At 32.7% G+C, this 23,314-nt stretch overlaps 1 protein-coding gene, 1 long non-coding RNA gene and 3 pseudogenes across 19 annotated transcripts; 4 read left to right on the plus strand and 1 right to left on the minus strand.

The window, feature by feature from the left end:
• The first annotated feature begins 1,760 nt into the window (after positions 1-1,760).
• LOC125189412 (dirigent protein 1 pseudogene) lies at positions 1,761-2,380 on the plus strand (annotated as a pseudogene).
• Positions 2,381-6,965: 4,585 nt separating this feature from the next.
• On the plus strand, positions 6,966-8,028 carry LOC125189411 (dirigent protein 1 pseudogene; annotated as a pseudogene).
• Positions 8,029-10,337: 2,309 nt separating this feature from the next.
• LOC125189410 (dirigent protein 1 pseudogene) lies at positions 10,338-11,083 on the plus strand (annotated as a pseudogene).
• A 4,851-nt stretch (positions 11,084-15,934) lies between these two features.
• Positions 15,935-23,311, minus strand: LOC148926773 (uncharacterized). Its single transcript, XM_089059247.1, has 10 exons — positions 23,292-23,311; positions 23,142-23,225; positions 17,744-17,847; positions 17,451-17,680; positions 17,116-17,316; positions 16,949-17,041; positions 16,769-16,867; positions 16,359-16,685; positions 16,042-16,275; positions 15,935-15,955 (listed from the first exon to the last, which is right to left on the minus strand). Exons 1-10 carry the CDS (start codon positions 23,309-23,311, stop codon positions 15,935-15,937), a joined length of 1,413 nt encoding a protein of 470 aa, XP_088915373.1.
• LOC125187584 (uncharacterized) lies at positions 18,121-22,763 on the plus strand. 18 transcript variants are annotated; one of them, XR_016130684.1, is made up of 8 exons: positions 18,122-18,427; positions 19,571-19,626; positions 19,713-19,794; positions 20,232-20,366; positions 20,494-20,528; positions 21,123-21,206; positions 21,354-21,461; positions 22,183-22,763. It is a non-coding gene; the product is annotated as an uncharacterized LOC125187584 (long non-coding RNA). The 18 variants fall into 18 exon arrangements; XR_016130687.1 differs by having other exon boundaries at positions 18,123-18,427; positions 20,269-20,366; XR_016130693.1 differs by having other exon boundaries at positions 18,123-18,427; positions 20,274-20,366.
• Positions 23,312-23,314: the final 3 nt, after the last annotated feature.

A 23,314-nucleotide genomic window follows, 5' to 3' on the forward strand; every position in this document is an offset into this window, starting at 1 on the left:
CAAATTAATATATTTCTTGTCCTCCAAGCTAATACATTTCATTTTCCTAACATATCTTTACGTTGTAATTTCCGTTCCGCCGGTTCGTCAGGGATATATTATCCTTAACAGTATGGTGGTTTAGGAGTGTGTTTTTTACAAAAATATTTTTGCATCGCGAGCCTTTTATCAATCGAAGTGTCGTAGGCTCTCAAATTGCACGCAATTGACAATAAAAGAAGGAACATCAAAAGAAAATAATATATTGGGCTAATCTTCGCTAATGAACAAATTTCCGTTCTTATGTAATTAACACGAACTGGAAACGATTCATTATGTTAGAATTCTCAGTTTGTTGCAAAAGTAAGTCACTAATGGTAAAATTTGAAGATACCGAGTCATGATTGCATAATTTGGTAATACGTCCACTAGCTCGCCGGTGACTAGATAGAAATTTAGTGACACAAATTTCCATTTTCTAATACGCCTCTCGACTCTGAAAAGTATGAACTTTCAAATTTTAGAATAGTTAAACAACACATTACTCATACATATCATTTTATTTATAACTTATATCATTACACTATACTATTAATGATGTGGATCACACATATTAATTCTACTTGCAGTTGTCTTTACCCCAATATATGTCTCACTTTGACCCAATACGGATTTTAAGAAATGTAGTAAAAAAATGGATTGAAAAAGTTAGTAAAATGTGTGTCCTATTTTTAAAATAAAATGTAAGTAGATATTATTAGTTGAATGTAGATTCCGCTACTAAAAGTAGTAAAAATGAAATGGGACAATTAATATGGTATGGACTAAAACAGAAAACTGATACACAAAATGAGAGACAGAGGGAGTATATATTAAAAGTCATGCCGAATCAAATATCCATACTTTTCAGAGACGGAGAGAGTACAACGTTGTATAACCAAATAAATGAGCAAAGGAAGACTAAATTAATAAAGAAATATTGGTCTCTAAAGCCATGAACTTTGTTCAAATTTTGGTATTTTCCACGAACTTTAAGATTGGTCTAAAATATCACAAATTTTACATTTTGTTTGTTATTTCCTATGGCATCACCACATGCAACCAACTTCGGTGCATTATTTTTCATCTGATTTGGCACAACTAAATCAACGTGATTTTCTACGTAGCATTTTATCATACTTGTCACGAACTTAAAAAGTAATCTAAAATTGTATGTATTTATTTTTATTATTAAAACTGTATACTTCAAAATTGTGATCATTATGCATTTATTACAGTATGAATTTTGAATTAATAACGTAACGAATGTGAAAGGGGAGGGGAGAGACCGTCTATATATTTGTAAGAGTAATTGTTTGATACAGAAAATAAGGGAATGATGATGTGGCGGGAGTCATCCCATTGTGAATGCTTTACGGACAATTTAATGTACCATTCCCTTTGATACTCATTAAAAGTCTCATTTTATCATTTTCGACTGATCTTTATTAAAAGTAATTTATAATTTACTATTAATGGCAATGAATTCTGCCGAGTATCTTACTTATCATTTTTATGAAAACTTGTAAAATAAATAAAGTCAAATAATTGAACAACACAACACTCAAAATGAAACTCAATATGTCTTTCTGGTTTAATATAATCTCAAACAATTTCTTAAAAAGCATGTCGGTCAGATAGACTGGTGATAGGAATTAGGGACTAGAGGGAGTAGTTCGTAATCAACCATCTTTAATTTGAAAACACCAGTCCATATTCATGTTTATTCGTGTATGTATATATGCAGTTGAAATCTGATGCAACTCCACACATTTGCAGCCATGACCAAAGCTCCAACGTTCTCTCTCATCATCCTTCTTTTCTTAGCCATTTCCCTCCCAACAAAGGGAGATCAGCTAACTCACCTCCACTTCTACTTACACTACATCCTCCGTGGTGACACGACGGCCGTGGTGGTGGCGCAGGCCGCCACCACCTACACCTACGAATACAAGTTGGGTGAGGTGGCGGCCTTCGACGTTCCCCTGACGGAGGGACCGAACCTGAGCTCGAGGGTGGTGGGGCGAGCTCAGGGGATGTACGCGGATGCCGCTGTGAGCAGCGCGAGGTTCTTTATAGTGTACAATTACTTCTTCACCGAGAGGAGGTTCAAAGGCAGCACGCTAAGCGTGCTCGGGGGATTTGCACCGCTGTCGGCTGATAGGGAGATGCCGGTGGTAGGCGGCAGCGGCTATTTCCGGTTAGCGAGCGGGTTTGTTCGGCTGAAGACATATTCTGTTGATTGGGAAAAGGGGGTTATTGTGGATGAGCATCATGTCTATGCCAATGCCTTTCACCCTTGATCCTCACTTCTATGACTATATACGTTAAATTAAATATAATGAATACTCTCTTACTTGTTTGTTGTACGACACAAATATACAATGTGAGAAATATATTTGATACTACTATGCCGCAATACGAGTACATATTATAATTATTAAAATCATATCGAGTTCTTGTCATTAAATTAAAATCATATAATGTTATTTTATGAGTTAGAGAAAGAAAATAAAATAGGAGAGAATAAGTAGAGACAGTGATATTTTTATTTTAAAAAGTTAATGTCATTAATTTAAAAGTAGAAAGAGTCTCGTTTAAAGTGGCATAGGGAGAATATTAAAACTTACTACAAGAATTAAAAGAATTATTTCCACTCCAATTTTATTACATTTATTTTATATTCTATTAATTAATATTTAAATTCAATTAGTTATCTATACAAAATTGTATTTACTATAAACTATGATCTAAATCTAAATAATGATATTTCTATTATTTTTTTTATAAACTCTCCTTATTTAATCATAAATATAGGAAAGTAAAAAAGTTTTTCGTATAAATTACTAGTATTATCTAATTTCAGTAATAATATTTTTAAAATTTATGGTATTCTCCAAAAGGCGTCCGTGATATTGTATGGATAGATTATTTAATTATAAAAACTATATAAAAATAATGATCTAAATCTCTATAATTAGATTTTAATTTTTTTTCTCCAAAAGTTCTGTAACACCCTCTATCTGTCCGACGACTGACCGAATAGGAGATGCCACAATTTGATACCATTAAATATGATAAATTAAAATATCTATTACTAGAGCCACTCTCATCCTAAGTGATTAAGATGATTTCCAATAACTATTCTTTTTCCTATCTTAGTTCTGATATAATTTATTCATAGAATATATTTTGCATTCTTAGTTCTGATATAATTCATTCATAGAATATATTTTGCATAAGCACATAATTTTCACACACTATAATATCATATTATGTCAATCACTATCAAATATCATGTAATCACATCATATATCATCAGGTAATATTATGTAACCTTAGACAACTTCATAAAATGTTAGCCAATTCCACTTACCATCATAGGACACCGTTTAGCATCGTATGCACCGCTAATTATACTCGATCTTGGAAACCGAATCTCCAACGATAACCAGATTCCTGATATAGGTAGTACTAATCTCTGAAGAGCAAAAACCATGTCTGAGGCTCCGAAGAGCAAACTATATTAGAGGCTCCAAAGAGCAAAACCATGTCAGAGGTTCCAAAGAGCAAATCGGAGGCCACAAAGGGCAATTATCACGTTATTCCCCCACGTGGGGACCAATCGACATATCATATTCTCCACCGCGTGTGGACCGATCGTATATCATACATTTCCGCGCCGTGCGGACCGATCAAAATATTTTTGGTGCACCAACATACTTATCAAATTGCCACCGCGTGTGGCCCGCTCGAATATATCATCATTTTCCCCCCGCGTGGGGACCGATCAGACCCAACTATAATCCTGGGCATGTCCATAATAAATTCCAAGATTAATTATGTAATCCCATGTATTCTTATTTCATTTAAAATCCTAATTTCATGATCAAACCGTCAAAACTTAAGCATATTAGTTATATATCCAAAATTTTACTAATTAAATCACATTAAATAATTTAACATATCAATATAATTAAAACATAATCCCTTAACAGGGGGCCGAGCCGCCCATGCTAAGAAAAGGGATGGGAACCGAAGTCCCTCGTAATTATCACAATAAAACTCCGTAACATAATTATCACTACTTATTCAAACATGATATATTAAACATGAATTAAACTATATAATAACACTCCTAATTAGACGAATGGAACCGGGCCTCCTATGCTAATTTAGGGATCGATTCGTAAAACCTCTTTAAATATCACATTAAAATTCTAACACAACATTAATCTCTTAATCATAATTTATTGATTAAATTATTTAAATTAACTCAAATAACACTCCCTACTTAGAGCTAAAGTGGCCAAGCCAACCATGCTAAGAAAGGAATGGGGTGCCAAAGCCCCAAAAAAATGAGGGCTTTGGGCTATTTATAGCCAACTCCTCCCATTCTAGAAAATTCCATGTTTTATGAACTGTTATTAATCTTTATTTAATTTTCTAAATTATTCTATGAAGACAAGAATACATCATTGTATTCTTTAACAATTTTCGTCCCTTTCTCAACTCTTCTAGAAGGTTTCATTTTTGTTTTCTATCATATTGAAGACACATGTACCCAGAAATGTATGACTATATTTTAGGACAAATGGCATTATAATACTAATCCATTTCTTACTTAAACTCTCTATATTTTCCTATTTATTCCAAGACATAATTTGGGTTAGATAATCATCGAAAATTGCCTTACTTAAGACACATGTACCCAAAAATGTATGACTATATTTTAAGACAAATGGCATTATAATACTAATCCATTTCTTACTTAAACTCTCTATACTTTCCTATTTATTCCAAAGACATAATTTGGGTTAGATAATCATCGAAAATTGCCTTACTATATAATTAAGAGTATATAATTTATTTATGTGAATTTACCAATATATCCCTACTAAGTATTTCGTATATTTATCTTACTACAATACAAATTATTAATCATCATCATTTTCTTACCAAATTGTTCGTGTAAAATTTTGAATTCACAAATTTTCTAGAAAATGACGAATTCTGCTAACCCGTTTTTTTGGGTGTTACAAGTTCTCTTTTATAAAGTGTCGAGTTCGACACTTCTCCACACTACATAGTTTATGATTATTTAAAATTTGCTTCAACTTTGTTTAACTCCTTTTCTTCATGTAATCTGCTATATTGCCTCAAGAAAGGCATATGACACCTGATTAATAAACGTTTTATTATCATTTATTGTCATAATTTAAAACTTCAAATAAAATTCATTTGTCCACCCATTTCGTAATAATTGCAATTGATACCTGTTATTTTTCATAGTAAGGGAGCTTTGTTATTTTTTATAAAAAAAAAGATACGAACACTACAAAAATTGTCTATGTTAGCTGTGAATATTAGTGGTGGAAAGTCCGCCACTAATATTGGCAGAATAGTATTCCGCTGAAAAATCTAATGGCGAAATTCCCATGGATCAGTGGCAAATTTTAATTACCCATAAATGTGGCGAAAATTAGTTCCGCCACTACAAATCATTCTAATTTTATCTCATCGCCTACTTTTCTCTCTCTTTATCTTTACTATTGTATTCCTTTCTCCCACTTTTTAACACAATTTTTTAACCTCTATGTCATAAAGTTATGACTCAACTTAATTGGGGTGGAGGGAATATTTGTGTGATAAAAATATATATTGATGGACATTTAGGCATCATAAGAATTATTTTATTTCATTATATTACTAATGGAAAATTGGAAACTTTAATTATTTTTAAAAATAAATATCCACATAATTGGTTGAAAAAAGATTAACCTGAATAATAAACCTCTTCATCCCACAAGCATTGAGGTTCGTTTTCGTAAAAAGTGTAAATTTCAAGGGGACCTCTAACATTTTATAAGTAATTAGATCAATTAAGAATGGCACATGATACCTAATTAATAAAACCTAGTGTTTTGTTATGATTTTATTGTCATACTTTAAAACCTCAAATTAAATAGTAAAATTTATCTGCCCAACTAATTCGTTATTATTTCAATTGATAGCTGATATTCTTCGTGGTGAGGTAGCAGCTATGTTATCTAAAAAAATGAGTAACACAAAATTTGCAATTTGGCAATCGATCGAATTGGTGAAAAATTTGCACAAAAACTCGTCATAATATGATTATCGTCTAATGAGATGCTTTCAATTGTCAAAATGCTTGGTGCTCAATGTTTAGAAGTTGGATATATAATAAAAATCGTGTTTCATACGTGGGCCACTCACCCCTTAAAAGGCCTCTTAAGGGGGAAGGTTATCAACATATATATAGAGAAGCTAGGATCATCACCAAGCCGATGTGGGACAAGGATATGGAGAATTTAACACGCTCCCTCATGTGTGGGCCGGAATGACACATCGGACTTCCATCAAGTGGGTAGGCAAGAGAAGAGATAAAGAGATAAACCATCATCGACTTGGGCACTGCTGTGATACCATATTAGAAATTGGCCCCATTTCTAATATGGTATCAGAGCAGTGCCCAAGTCGATGATGGATTTCTCTTTATTTCTTATCTACCTCACGAGTGGAAGACCGATGTCCTTTCTGGCCCACATTGATGATGGTTCTCTCATATCTCTTGCATTGCCTACCCACGTGATGGAAGACCGATGTCCTTTCCGACCCACACGTGAGAGGGCGTGTTAAATTCTCTCAATTTTGTCCCACATCAACTTGGTGATGATCCAATCTAATCTATATAAGTGGATAACCATCCCCCTTAAAAGGCCTTTTAAGGGGTGAGTGACCCATTTCTAATAGACGAAGTTATACTTTTTAAATTTGCTTCTTTTTTTCTTTTTTTTTTAAATTCCAAAAAGTTTACAGTGTTACAAGCAATTTATCCAAAATTATAGGAGTACTTACATAAAACATTTAATGTAGTAGTAGTAATAGTTTGGTACCGACCAACTCTATTTGAAAACACGAGGTTGATGTTTATTCGAGTATATATAGAGTTGAAATCTGATCGTTAATCATACACCTCCAAACATTTGCAGGCATGGCCAAAGTTCCAACATTATCTCTCATCATCATCATCCTTTTCTTAGCCATTTCCCACCCAACAAACTCCCAACAATTCTCTACAAAAGTCTTCAAGAGGCCAGAGCGGCTAATTAACCTCCGCTTCTACCTACGCGAATCCATCCGTGGCGACGCGCCGTCGGCCTTGGTGGTGGCGCAGGCCCCCACCACCCCAACCTACCGATACAACTTCGGCAGGTTGGTGGTCTTCGACGATCCCCTGACGGAGGGGCCGAACCTCAGCTCGAGGGCAGTGGGCCGAGCTCAGGGGATGTACGTGTACGCCGATGTGGACGATGTGGCCCAATTAATGGTGTACAATTACTACTTCACCGAGGGGAGGTACAACGGCAGCACGCTAAACGTGATGGGGCGGGATACGCCGCTGTTGGCTGTAAGGGAGATGTCGGTGCTCGGCGGCACCGGCCGTCTCCGGGGTGCGAGGGGGTTTGTTCGGATTGTAGAAATTTCGGATGATGTGGAAAGGGGGGTTATTGTGGATGAGCATGATGTCAATATATATTTATATACTAGGAGTATATAAATATATTGATCCTCAGTATGTGTCTATGTTTGTGTCTGCGTTTGTGTTTGATTATTTATCAAACTCATATATATATTTATATACTAATGAATAATCTTGTACTTGTTTGTTGTACGACTGAAATATACTCCCCCCGTCCTATTCAAGATAGTCATTTTTTCTTTTTTGTTTGTTTCAATCAAAATGGTCACTTTTCAATTTTGGAAATAACCTCCTCTCTCCTCATTAAAATATTCAACTATATTTTTCCTCTCTACTTTATTCCACCTAATAACACTTTCTAAAATTTCGTGCCACTCAAGAATATGGCCATTTGAGTAGGACGGATGGAGTACAATGGACGGATGGAGTACAATGGATAATGTTGAAGTACTTGTTTGTTGTACTTATGAAATATTACTATATTTGATCGTATTGTTTTTGTTCTAGTAGAAATTGCAATAGATTCATCTTACAGAGTTTTGATTATGAACATTTCTCAACTAAACAAAAATGTTCCCAAATTTTTACGGCACCGTTGCAAAACTAGTAATTGTCAACAAATTTTGACCTAAAATTCATTAATTCTTAAATCACTGACCATAAAGTACATGTCTTCTTTCTCATTGCACCAGCTTTTGATATGCACTTTAATTTCATACTATCAGAAACAATGATAATATATATGTAAATTAACAAAAATTATAAAAATAAATCAATGAAAGGATTAATTTTTTTTGCTCCCAAAATTAAATGTTAATAAAATGAAGAAATAAATTTATTATTTTAAACATCAAATTAGGCATCAGTTGAATTTTAGTATAAAATGATGGAGTACTATTCCCTCAGTCCCCCAAATTTTATCATAGTTTGATCGGCACAGATTTTAAGAAATGTAGTTGAAAAAATTGGTAGGATGTGGGTCCTACTTTTAAAGTATTAGTTTTGTAATAAAATATGAGTTAGAATAAGTTAGTGGAATGTGGGGTCCACTCCCAAAAATGGTAAAATGTGAAATGTGACAAATTTTGTTGGACGGACGATAATAGAAAAATATAACAAAATATCAGGACGGAGGGAGTAGTATTTATTAAGAGAGAGAAATAAGTTTTAAAAATTGAGAAATAATGAAAAGAGAGATTAAAATAAATATAATTGGTCTAATTTGCCTTTAAGACTGAAAAGCAAAATTAGAATAAAATAATTAAATAAATGAAAAGCACTTCTATAAGTTAGTTGTAAACTTATAATTAGGTTTTGCTTACTCAAAATCTAGATGGTGGTTGATGTACTCTGGTCTAATGTCGAGGATTATTTGTTACTTATATCTATTATTTATCTATATTTTCTATTTTTCTCTCATATTTTACTTTATTTTTTTGTTCATTTTCTTTTATATTTTATTCACCCTTCATACTTTATTCACCTTTCTATTAAACTATGTCGTCCACAAATGAGATAGCTTTTTTTGGACGGAGGCCAAAAAGAGTATGTCATATTCTGCATGTTCTTTCGAATGTAATTATTTATCTATAAAAATCATACTGTACTATGTATAAATTATGAATCTGTATAATGACATTAATGACATTTTTTGTTATTCTCTCCAAAACTCTCCTCTTGTATATCATAAATATAAATGAGAGCAAAAGTTTTTTTGTTATAAATTATGATCTAAATTCCTATATTGACATTTCTATTATTTATTATCCAAAACTAGATGGATAGAATATTTAATTACAAAAAATTATGTGTATATATTATATTTAACCAAATCTCTGTATTACATTTTAATTTTTTTCTCTAAAAGTTCCCAAATGTGGTGAATTCGACATTCCTCCACACCATAATTTATAACTATTTAAAATTTGCTTTTAAGTACAACTTTGTTCACCTCTATTTAATTTACTATAATCTGCCATATTGCCTACAGAAAGGCATATGACACCTAAGGGTCCTATTCTAATACTTATAGCACTCTAATATAAAATTAAGGCTAAATTTCTATCCTTGGATTTTAAAATGAGTGGATGAGATTATAGCTCACAAAATCTCAATAAATAGTAAACAAAATATCAACAAAAGGGTAATATCGTCATTATGTTATCATATGATAATTTTCGTGAGTGTTTTTTTATATCAACATTGTGTATTACAAATATCAACAATATGACATTAGAATATCAACACATTTTTATTGAGATTGGACATGTATAATATTGAGATTTTGCCTACAATATATTGAGATTTTTTGTTGCATTTGTTGAAAATAGCTGCTTATCAACATGTACGAAAATTAAAATATAATTTATCAAATTTTATCACCCGAACATCGTCGGAACATATGCAATTGAGATCTCGTTGGAATCCTTATTAAATTATCTTTAATTTGATATATTTTTTGCGAAAAAATAATTTAAATTGAGAGAGTTACGTAAATTTAAAGATTTGAGATGATTTTGAGGATAGAGAAAGTAGTTAGTTATAATTACTAGGATTTGACATTAATACCCTTTTAATTTAATTAATAATTATTTAAATTTAAAATATATTACACTTGGCATTATATTAACCACAAGATCTTCTAATCTAATGGTTGAAAATTGGTCTCAATTTGGGATTGGTAATTAGTTAGCAATTGATTAATCCCTGACACGTAATTATTAATAAAATTGCAATTGATAGATGTTATTCTTCGTAGTAATACTTAAGACGATTTCATTTCAATTGTTTAGTCAGTTCAAATCTGGCCATAAATCGAATTGTTGAAAAATTCGCACAAAAGCCTAAAATATTCATTCAGTTCACGAATTTAATTAATGGTGTATGTATAGTTCAAATCTCATGGTTACTAATGCATTTTTTTATCTAAAAAATTCATGATCATTCTCCAAACATGGCCAGAGCTCCATTGTTCTCTCTCATAATCCTCCTCTCCTTAGCCATTTCCCTCCCAACAAACTCCAAGAGAGAGATGCGGCGGAGTTCAGAGCGGCTAACTCACCTTCACTTGTACTCATACGAAGCCGCCCGTGGAGACGCGACGGCCGTGGTGGTTGCGCAGGCCGCCACCACCAACACCTACCGATACAGGCTCGGCGAGGTGGTGGTCATCGATAATCGCTTGGCGGAGGGGCCGAACCTGAGCTCGAGGGCGGTGGGGCGATCTCAGGGGATGTACGCTGCGGTCGATGTGAGCAACTCGGCGTTCTTATCGGTGTTTAATTTAGTCTTCACCGAGGGGGAGTTCAAAGGCAGCACGCTGAGCATGATGGGGAGATACGACGCGCAGTCGGGTGAGAGGGAGTTTCCGATCGTCGGAGGCAACGGCGTTTTCCGGTCTGCGCGGGGGTATGCTCGGATGAGGACATATTCGGATGATATGGAAACGGGGATTTCTGTGGATGAGTATCATGTCTATGTCATCCATTCTTGATCGATCCTCATGTGTTTGTGTTGATTTTTTTTTCACACTTCCACTATATATCTACTTGTTTTCTTCGACACCACTCTCCACTCTCTCTTTAATTTACCTCATCCTTTCCATTTTGACCAGGCACGGGTTTTAAGAAATATAATGAAAAGTGAGTTGAAAAAGTTAGTGTAATGTAGTAATTTTATAATAAAATGTGAGTAGGAATGAGTTAGTGGAATATAAGATCCACTACTAAAAATAGTAAAAAGTGAAATGTGACAAATTTTGTGGGACGGACGGAAATGGAAAAAAGGGATAATCTTTATGAGGCGGAGGAAGTAACTATCTAAACTTTGATTTTTCTCAACAACTCTCTTTACCTCCTTGTTTTTTACTTTAATCTGCTGCATTGCTTACTAGTTACTCCACTACTTAGCATATAATAACTCCTAATTTTTAATTTTATTTTTTGGTATAATGTCCATTAGTGTGAAAATCCAATATTTCTCATTCGTATTTCTTTTTTCCTTTCTTCGTTTTTTGACCGTAATGCCAATTAATTAGAGGAGAAACTCTCGAGTCTTATTCTGATAACGGAAAATTGAATATACATTGATGGACATTTAAACATTATAAGAATCATTTTCATTCATTAATTATATTACAAGAGAAAATTGAAAAAATTTCTTATTTAAAAAAATAAATATCTACATAATTTGTTGAATAAATATTCAAAAAATTAAATAATTAATAAAACATATCGTATTATTATGATATATTGTAGTACTAATAATTTAAAATCCCAAATTAAACAAAATTTATTTGCCCAACCATTTTGTTATAATTGCAATTGATAGCTGATATACTTCGTGGTGTGGTATCTATGTTAGCATTTAATAGATGACATTTCAATTGCTTCGTCATCAGTGTTAATGATTTGGTATCAGCCAATATATATGTAGTTAAAACATTCAACAATCTATTCTCCTTTATTTTCCAAATTTAAAACAACAAACAGCTTTTTTTGTCTTTCTATTTAAACTTGTCAAAATAAATCCAGGAAGAGTAATCTTTTTTAGGACCCCAGAGTCGATTACTTGCTAACTCATCCCTTAATTGATAACTATAGTTAATTTTAAATCATGTATAATTTTAGAGATCTGATCTATAATTTGCTATGTGTAATTTCATTTTTTATTTTTTAATATTTAAAAGATAATACCAACTATCAAATTTAGGGTTTAGGAACTCAATGTTAAATATATCAACACGAAGATATGGCAATATCAACACAATTTCATATTGACATTGTACAAACACTATGTAAGTCATGTTGAAATAAAACTGCTTCTTCACATATATGAAAATTAAAGTATTTTTTTCAAATTTTGACTTCGAAACATATGCATGTGGGATCTCATTGTAATCCTTTTAAAATTATTTTTAATTTGATATATGTTGTGTGAAAAAATAACTTAAATTGAGATAGTTATATGCTTTTAAAGTTTTTGAGATATTTTTTAAAAGTTAGTTATAATTACTTTATTGTTAATTGATATAAATATCTTAATTGACATTTTCTGTTCATAGTATTGATACTCAAGTTGAATGATTTTAGCTTTTGATTTCAAGATCTTATGCTTATCATTTAATTGTAGTTAATAATATAGCGAACCGCGAGAGTAATATACTCCCTCCGTCCATGAAAAATAGAGCACATTTGTCATTTTTTATTGTCCATGAAAAATAGAGCACATTTAAAACAGACAAGTTTTCAATTCTTCTCTCTTACTTATTTCTCTTCTCTCTACTAATAATATGGACCTCACATTCTACTAAGATTACTTCTCTCTTCTTTTTTTTTTCTCTTCTCTCTTACTTTATCAATTCCACATTAAAATTCGTGTCATTCACAATGTTTCCTATTTTTCGTGGACGGAGGGAGTATTAAGAATTGAGATTCGTTTTCTTAAAAAGTACTCCCTCCGTCTCAAGGAAGATGACCCATTTCGGGCGGCATGGGATTTTATGCAAATTTATTTTGTGTGTTGAGAGGAGAGAGTAAAGTAAGAGAGAGGGAATAAAGTAGAGAGAGAGGTGTTTCTATTTTAAGTAATGAGTCATCTTAGTTGGGACAAACTAAAAAGGAAAGTGGGTCATCTTCAATGAGACGGAGGGAGTAAATTTCAAGGGGCCCTCTCAATAAACGTGACATTGTATAAGTAATTAGATCAACTAAGAAAAGTGACATTGTACAAGTAATTAGATCAACTAAGAAAAGCACATGGCACCTAAGTAGTAATAAAACCTATCGTTTTACTATGATTTATTGTCATAATTTAAAACCCCAAAATAAATAAAATTTATATGCCAACCATTTTGTTATACTAATTGCAATTGATAGCTGATATACATCGTGGTGAAGAAGCTATGTTAAAAAAAAATAACATAGAAAAAAATAACATATATAGCTACATCCCACGATGTTATTTCAATTGCTGAGTCAATTTTGATCTGGAAGTAAATTGAACTAGTATAAAATATTGTGCAAAATCCTGAGTTTATTTCATTACAAAAAACTCGTCATTTAGTAAAAATCGTGTTAGTGACGAATTTATACTAAAAATTTGTTTTTCTATAATTTCCAAAATTTACGGTGTTATATACAAACAATTTATCTAAAATTATAGACTTACAAATCATAACGGGAGATGAATAAACTTTGAATGTAGTAGTTTGGTATCAGCAATTATTTGAAAACACAATATTCGTGTTTATTCGCGTAATATATATTCCATCCGTTCCTTGTTAATAGAGACATTTTTTTTCGGCACAGATTTTAAGCATAGTGTGCTAAGTGGATAGTAAATAAAGTAAAAGAGAATAAAATAAGAAAGATGAATGGAGAATAAAGTAAGAAAGATTATTACTTTTTGCTAAAAAATAGAAATGACTCAATTTACTTGAAATTTTCCAAACTAGTAAAATGACTCAATTAATATGAAACGAATAGAGTATATGTAATACAAATCTGATGCACATCCACACTTTGCAGGCTTGGCCAAAGTTCCAATTCTAATAAAAAAAAGGTCTTTAATGGCACTCAAAAGTGCAAGTATAAATAAACTTTTTTGACATTTTAGTTGTTATGGCACTTGATAAAAGTGAATTAATGTAATGTGTATTAAGAAATTTGGTGCCAGGATATACCTTCCATTAATTCACGTAAAAGTGAGAGGAAAATCCTTGTGTAGTGGCATTAGAAAGTGCCACAATATGAGTTTTACAACTGCACCTACGTCTAGAATAAAAAATTTACAAAATGCCACTTATAAGTATTTAAAATTACAATTTCATCCTACATTTATGGAATCTATATTTTCTACCACCAAATTTCTATAATTTATATTTTGATCCTTCAAATATTTATAAATTACAGTTTCACCATTTAAATAAATAATTAATATTCAAAATTATATTTCCCCCCTGTATTTTATGGAATTTACGTTTTCCACCAACATATTTCTATAATTATATTTTGATCCTTCAAATATTTATAAATTACAGTTTTATCATTAAAATACTTTAAATTTACATGTTCCTTTTCAATATGCAAAATTTATAAGCATCCAACAAAATTTTAAAAGCTCTTTCGGAATAAAACGTCAAACTGAATATATATCAAAGTTTTAATCTGTCAAAAGAACATAACATATTTCTAGGTACATTGGTTCCACATCAACTACATAAAACATCATTAATACTAAAATTATAAAATTCTAATCCATCCAAAAGACCATGGCATATGTGTAGGTACATAGATTGTCTTGTGCTTCTTCTATCATGTGAACAATCTGCATAGCCTGGAACAATAAAATTTCATAATTTTAAGAAATCACTAGAGAAAAAAAATAAAAAGAAAACAACTTTCTTAACTTATTCAAATCTCAAATTCTAGCCACATATATGAAATATCAAAAACACATTACAACGACAAAAGTATTGAATGCATAAACAACCTATTTATAACTCCAATATAGCATTTTCCATCATGAACAAAGAAAAGTATAGAGAATACAAGACTAGAAACACTACAAATTAGAATGAATGGTCACAAGTATAAACTCAACAACAATTTCTCACTTAAGTATACAAGTAACAATTTTTTCAGCATTCAGAAATTTCCAGAATTTTGACACCAATTTGAAAAATCATTCTGAACTCATACAATGTCCGAAATTAGTAAAACCAGTGGTAAATTAAAGCTATACTTGCCTATGTTACAATGTTTAAATTTCAAAATCCAAATCATCACCTTGGAGAGGTTATCCATGGTTTAGTGTAGACTGTCAAAAACTAGAACTCAGCAGAACAGTCATGTTGTAAAACTCATTCCGGACTCATACAATGTCGGAAATTAGTGAAACCAGTGGCAAATTAAAGCTATACGTGTACGTGATGTAAGGACAAAATTTCAAAATCCAAATCTTCACCGTTTAGAGGTTATTCATGTTTAATTGCAGACTGCCAAAAACTGGAACTCAACAGATCAGCCATGTTTGTAAAATTCATTCCGAACTCATACAATGTCATAAATTAGTGAAACCAGTGGCAAATTAAAGCTATACTTGTCTATGTTATAAGTCTAAATTTAAAAATTCATATCATTACCGTTTAGAGGTTATCCATGTTTTATTGCAGACTTCCAAAAACAAGAACTCAACATAACAGAAAGAAGTCACCTTTGGGTATCATACTTAGGCTAGTTAGTACTACTTAGCAACCATGTAAAATGCCACAAACAAAAAATATGGGAAGACCTCAAAATCAATCTATACTATAACATAATGAAAAGCACAAACCAAGATTGATCATATAAATAATATAATTAGTTAATTTAGTTTAGAGTACCTGGAATCCAAATGTAAATCGAGAAATCATCAGTACTCAATAGGCGTCACCTACATATACAGTGATGATATCCAATAAGAATAAAACTAAAATGCAATAGTTAATCATTTGTTGATAAACCATTGATAAAATATACCAAAGAACGTGGCCAAGCAATCATATGACCAACTGTTTGAGACAACTCTTGAAAGTTCTCGTAGGGCCTGATCAATTGCTCCTGAGGTTCAACTACAAATTTAACATTTATTTCACACCAATTCAATCCTAATGCTTGGCCTCCAACTTTTGTATTTGGATCGATGCTATAAATACATCCTTTAGCAACAACTTTGTTTGTGAAAATACTCCGGAGAGAAACATACACCCCAACCTCCAAAAAACCAAAATAGATTAATAACCATTTTTAATATGTAATATATTTCAAAATTGTATAAAAATTAAAAGCAAAGATACCTGATCAACATCAGTTGAAGTAGGATTCAGTGAGCTCGACTCAGAAACTCTTAGATCTGGCCCTTTGTGTGCTTGCGAAGCACAAATTCTTTGTTGTGTCTCAAGCATAGCCTCTAGTCGAGCATTCTTCTCTTTGTATTCCATTAGTAAACGGTTTGATGTACACTTAGAAGTTCCATTCCATATATCCGAGGGGCATACTCCTTGCCCCATCATCATTACGTGTCCTGGCTTATCTTTCCCCATGACTTGTGCAAATACATCATTTGGAGAAATAGCATCTTCAGAACCTTCAGGGAGCTGATCACTACATTCTACCATCGCTGTCTGTTTACAAAAATTTTAAAATTAATGCACACATTAAAATTTCATATATATTTCATAAAATGAACAAATGTATCATTACATACAAGTTTGCTTGAGACATCAGTACTTGAGGTTCCATTCTGAGACACATAACATGAATTAAATAGCTGGACACGCGATGGGCACTTTCCATGTTCCTTTGTCTAGGAAAATGTAAATTATCAGTTTATTAACATGTTGTAAAATCAATTATGAAATGAAATAGATAAGAAAGAAAATATTACCAATTTCGCTTTCACTCGAGCAAATGACGTCTTTCCGGTTCTTTGATTCATTAACTTCTGTTCTCGAGCGTTTTTGTTTCTCTTGCTTGTTTTCTAATAGCAAGTAAAAAAAGTGAATGCATAGCATAAATTGAGTTATCAATATATAGGGAAGATTTTGAATAAACCTTTGAATCTTCAGTTTTCCAATAAGAAAGAAGTTGAATCCATTGATCTTCTTGAACTCTATCATCCATGTCATGTATTATATACTCGATAGGTACATCAGCCCAATACCTCGTTTTCAAATAATGCTTCCAGTTCCTCCATTTAGTCCCAATGGAGGTCAATACCCAATTCTCAGTACTGATGGGAACATCAAATCGTAACTACAATACACAAAGCCGACCAGTATTAAAAATATCTAGATATAATTGACAAACATGTTGTCATTGAAAAAGGTATAATCAATCCCAAAGCATAGGAAAAACCATGATAAACTAAATAACCTTAAATGTATTACCTTTACGACTTCGAGCATCTCATCTTTTTTTTCCTTTGGCATATCATGCCAATTTTTAACAGTTAGTGGACAATGCAGACCACTTCTTGCTATTGAACCTAAAAAATGTGTAAGCTTACTCTGGTCACCACCTATAGGTTGACCAAATTCATTATATTCAATAGAAATGGGTGGTAGATTTTGTGGGCGACCCCAAATATCAGTCATATAAGTAGGGCCTCTAGTTTTAGCTCCAGATGTATCACAGCACAAAAACCATAATATGATTAGTCCACAGATTAAAGAGTTTATGCAACTTATTATAGTGTGTAAGTAATCATTACCTTTCTCTTGTTCTTGTTCTATGCCTACACTCATATCCCCAATTGGCAATGGTAGAACTCTCTCATGACTATGACACTACAAAAAAAACGCTAATTACCAACCACATAATTTCCATCGGAATTTACCAATGGATTACCAAGGGATTTACCGTTGGTTATTTTCCCGACGTTATTTCCAACGTTTTCGTCACGGACTATGTCAGTTTATTTTACCAACGGAATTTTCCGTGGGTAAAGCTATTATTTTTTAAAAATAATTATTTTATAAATCATTTACCGAGGGCCAATATCCGTTGGAAACTTAAAGCTGCGATTATAATTAATTTCCAAGGGCCAACATCCGTGGGGAAATTTATCCGCTTTTTACACAATTATATTCTTGGATTTTTAAACAATTTTTATTCCATAAGTGATTCCACTTCATCACCAAAAAATAAACCCTTCCTCTAATCTCACAAATTGATCGATTCACCGTTCAGCTATTTGAAATTCTCCAAACCCTAGCTCGATTCGACCGTTCAGCTGGTAATCTCCTCAGTCCGTGAAAGTTGCGAGGTGATTCTGTAGAGGTGATTCTGAAGCCACAAGCCACAACTGCGAGGAAGGAGAAAGGAGAGGGAGCTGTCGTTTTTCCCCCACACTGATTCTGTAGCGGTGATTTCTCTCTTCTTTTGTGTGGTTTGTTTTAGGAATTTTCCACATTTTCGTATGGAGTTCAATTTTCGTCCACATCAGTCTGTTAATTTCCCCACACTTTATTTGTTTCAATTTTCGTCCATGAGTGTTGGTTCAATTTTCGTCCATGAGTGTTGGCGTGCATTTTCCCATTCTCTATATTCAACTATGCAATTACCATATAGTTTGATGCATTTGATTTTTAGTTGAGAATTAGTGTTGATTTTGGGTCAAACTATGAACTACATGTTTCTTTTTTGATTTAGAATGGAAGGATTGAGTGTAGCTCCAACTCTGATTGAGTGTGCTTGCACTAATATTTAGTTTGATGTGATTTAATTGTTGCAATTTTTATATGGCTATGATGATTATGATGATGTTAATGAAAGTAGGAAACAAAATATCCTAATTAAATCTTGTTTTACAGTTTAGTGTAGAAACTAGGGCATTTAATTTGATGTATCGGTTACATATTGAGGAAAGTGAATGTGGCAATTTAGCTCAACCTTCTTATGTCTTATGCCTTCACTATTTATACTGAGCTCACTGTAATCATGGCTGATCTTAGCACTATTAACTTTTTAGTGTAATTCTGAAGGCTTTCTCTTAGTTCGATTGGGGTTTAAAATCTGCCAAAAAGTGCAAAATTTAATCCAAACTACATGATACATGAGAACCAAGTTATGAACTATCAAGTATACATTGCATTAGAAGCTTGTGTTGTTCACAAACATTTCTCAGTTGGCAGTAGAATGCATGTTCGGCAGAATGCCCTTGTTTGCATTGCTTTTGCTCGTAGATTAAAGATTAAGATGAATGTTGGATGCAAACTGATTGGCATTGTTGTAGTTTTGTTTTCCCTGTCTTGTATGATTAGGACTGGTGTCTATTGATCATTTGGTCACATGTTTTTCTTTTTTGAATAAATGTATTTGAGGATTATTCATGACTTATAATTGGACTTTGTTGGATTCATTTGTGGAGATGGAAATTTGGAGTATCAATCACACACACACCAACATTTGTACGTGTGTGTAAAAGTTAGGTGCATTGAATCTAGTTGAATCTGAGTAATTTGTTACAGCATTGAATCTAGTTGAATCTCTGAGTAATTTGTTACAGGTTCACCTATGTAACTCTGTTCCTAAACTAAGATGATGGGACAATTATTTTTCTAGGTAAAGTAAAATCTAGACTCTTTTTTTTGGCTAAAACCATGGTTGAATAGATTTACTTCTCCCTTTCTGATTTAGCTATTGCACAGATAAAACTGTGTCGCCTCTTCTGTGTCGCCTCTTCTGATTTAGTTATTGCACAGGTCAAATAAAAACTAACAAGATGCAAAGGTAATAGTAGTTGTTTCAGATGTTTGCTTCTTTCTCATCACTTTGTTCAACGGCAAAATATATACTCATCCACTGCTCTAAATGCTTATAAACACCCAATGCCTGTTCATCTGTCTGACTCTCACCCCATTTATATCCTTTTTAGCTCTCTTCTTTGACTATTATTAACACAAATCTTTGACTGTTATTCTAGAACTCTAAACCATGTTGTCCCTAGCTTTATAAGGAAATGAATTGGTTTAGAAAAAGAATTTTCTATATTTGGCTTTATAAGACAATTTCGTAGTATTCACAAAGATATCACACAGAAATATGAGTTTAACAGACCACCATTCCCCTGTAAACTAAATAAACTTGATAGCAGAGTTGGTCTTTTCTAGTTTCTGTACTACTGATTATTTGTTGCTGCTAATCATTAACTTTAATTATGTTGGCAGATATTCTTGCTTTTATTATTTGAACTCTTTGATGCAGTGAAGAATGAAGAAGGAGAAAAAGCCAGCTGCTTGATCAAATAGAGATGGTCCATTCTATGACTTCTTTTGGTTTTGGTGTTTTAGATTAGACTCTAGGTAAATTTTTCTTATTATTTTTGATTTGGTTCTCAATCTTTCAGACCCCTGTATGTGATCACTCTTATTTCATGATCTCCATAAACATGAGTCTCTTTCCATTCTGATTTTGTTTTTGTTATGGCAGATTTCAAGGGGTTTTCTGGAAAAATGCTAGAATAGGTAAAATATAATATTCTATGTAACTTGTAATGCTAATTGTGTTATAACACTTTGTCTATTACCTATTTGTCATAACTTGAGATTTTGGTGATGCTTTTCAAATGTACCTGATTATTGGTTTTATTGGTCAAATTTGTCAAATGCTAAGTGCTCATTCTTCTTTCTTACCTTTTCTAATTTGAGTTGAAAGAATAAAAAAGAAGCCAGGATTATTTGTTCATTTTTGTTCAAGAATTACAACATATGCTAGGTACGTTCAAGACTTTAATCCTTAGACTGCTGTTGTTTGCAAAACTGTCTTATTTATAATTTTCTAGTTTGATACAAAGGAATTATAAGAATGGTGTGGTGTTTACCTTTTTGTGTAACAATGACTTGGAACTGGAATTGGAATTGAGTGTGTATAGAAAATGAATAAGACTGACTCTTCTTTGGTTCTTCTCTTTTCTAATCTTCCTAGCGTTCCTATTGCTTGAGATATTGTTGTAGAGAAAATACCTGTATCAACCGTTTATTGTAGGATTAACTGTGGAGATTTGTGGATATCAAAGTATATTGTCGTTTGAAAGTTTATTGCGTGTATTAACTTTGCAGGAGATCAGTGCTTGAGATTTTATTTGAGGAGCAAATTTAGGAGATTTACAGATTAAAGCTGAAGTGAAGATATAAGATCTAAATGTAAATCTCTTTTATTTTTATTATAGTTATCATGGAACATGTTGTGAATATGTTGATTTTGTGCTATTTAATAGGCAGTAATCAGTAACTCATGATTAACTCATGATGTTAAATTAACTCATGTTTTATTTAATTCTTCTTTAATAGGCAGCCGAGAGAGGTGTCTCAGTGAGGGATTGTATGTATGAATCGTTCCACTCACTACACACTTACGAGGATGGGAGTTACACATATAAAAGGGCTGTTGATATTGATGTAAGTTCTACAACCAGAACTTGCTATATTCTGTTGTAACTGAGATATGTGGTAGATTCAATTTACTATCAATAGATTTTTCTTTTTGCTGCCATCTGATTTATCTTTTCCTATATTTAGCAATTTTCTTGACAAAAGTTTAGCCTTTTTTTTCATTGAATTGCTGAAATTGAGCTTCACGGCACTCTGCTATTTTTGCCTCTTTTGTTTTGCGATTTTCTTATCTGCAAATATAAAAGGAAAGGATAATATAAAGTTGCAATTAGTGATGGGATTAGTGATGGACTAATGCAAAAATCTGGTGGTATCAGCTGTCCAATAACAGAGATGAATGCAACATTTTAATTTACAAAATCCACAATTAAGCCCAATTTTTTACTCACAATCATAATAATTAGACAGAAAGGGGCTTCTTCATGAGCAAGGACATATGAACATGCAAAGATATTAAAAACTAAATTTGCACGTCAAGATTTGAAATCAAATGAAAAGTTAAGTGTAGAATTGGCAGATTGTAAACAGATGAATTATTTTGGTGAGGTTAAGTGAATACTCCTCTTATGGTTGACGTTGTGTTAGTTTAAACATCTGATTAGTAGCGAAGGGCTGATGTTCAAGTCATGAGATTTACACGTATAGTTTTGTTCTTAAACTAATATCAAGTGTAAGTTTGATATTCCTCGAATGCTAATTTTACATGTATAAATTTGTTATTATTTAGGCTAAAGTGAAAGCTATTGCTGCAACAAAGGGTGACAATCCAAATTTGAGCAAGATTTTCATAGATGATGTTCTTGGAGGCAAGCTAGACAAGAAAAAGAGGATAATAGGGGCAGGGAACTTTGCAAAACGCCTCATATGTAACAACTTGACAAAAACCCCTCAGTTGGCTTGGATCCTTCCATTCTAGACCAGATGCGAGATCAAATGCAACAAGAAGTGATGGCCAAAATGCAGCAAGAATTTCCTAAGCAAGGGCTTGAGCTGAAAGAGATGATGAAGCGGTTCATGTCTAAGGAACCCCAACAATCAAGTCACACTCCTGCTGCAGATGATGATGATGATGATGCTACTAGTTAAATTGATGTCTCACAAACTAACTAAAGGAACTCCAACAATCAAGTCAAACTCCTGTTGTTGTTGATGATGATGATGATGCTACTGCTACTACTTAGAATTGGTGTCTCACAAACTAACTTCTAAACTTTATACTCTATGCTTCTTTTTGATTCGTACAATATTGGTTATGTTTTGACGAAGAATTCTGAGGTTTATCTATCCTAATTCTCATTTTGGTGGTCATTATTTATTGGTTATTGATTTAATTATATTGCTAGAAAAACGATATTGCACAGGCATGATGAAATGTGAAATGGTGCTGAAAAAATTTCTGCAGATTACCAACGGTCACTTGCCGTAGGTAATTCTCTAAACCATAATCAGCAATTACCAACGGACAACTGCCGTTGGAAATTCCCTAAACCCTGAGCTAGATTTACCGAGGGATTTGCCGTTGGAAATTTTACCAAGGGATAATATCCCTTGGTAAAAAAATTAGCGTCGTCGCTTTTACTTATGGCTACTATCCCTTGGTAATCCCTTGGTAATGCTCTTTTCCAACGGATAAATTGATTTTACCCACGGATATTTCCGTTGGTAATTAGCGTGTTTTTTGTAGTGTGATCATGCCTGACCGTGTTAGAAGCTTGTTGATGCATATTTATGTTATATGTTCTTCTTCCCACTGCAGTCCTACTTGTGAAGCTTGCACATCATTATAAAACACCAACTATGTTTTATTGTGAATGCTGAAAACCAACTATTGTTTACTTTGAATTCCATATCACCATAAT

The sequence above is a fragment of the Salvia hispanica genome, chromosome 5 (genome assembly GCF_029641045.1).
Source record: "Salvia hispanica isolate PSC_SH4W2 chromosome 5, Shi_PSC_v1, whole genome shotgun sequence".
Lineage (NCBI taxonomy): Eukaryota > Viridiplantae > Streptophyta > Magnoliopsida > Lamiales > Lamiaceae > Salvia > Salvia hispanica.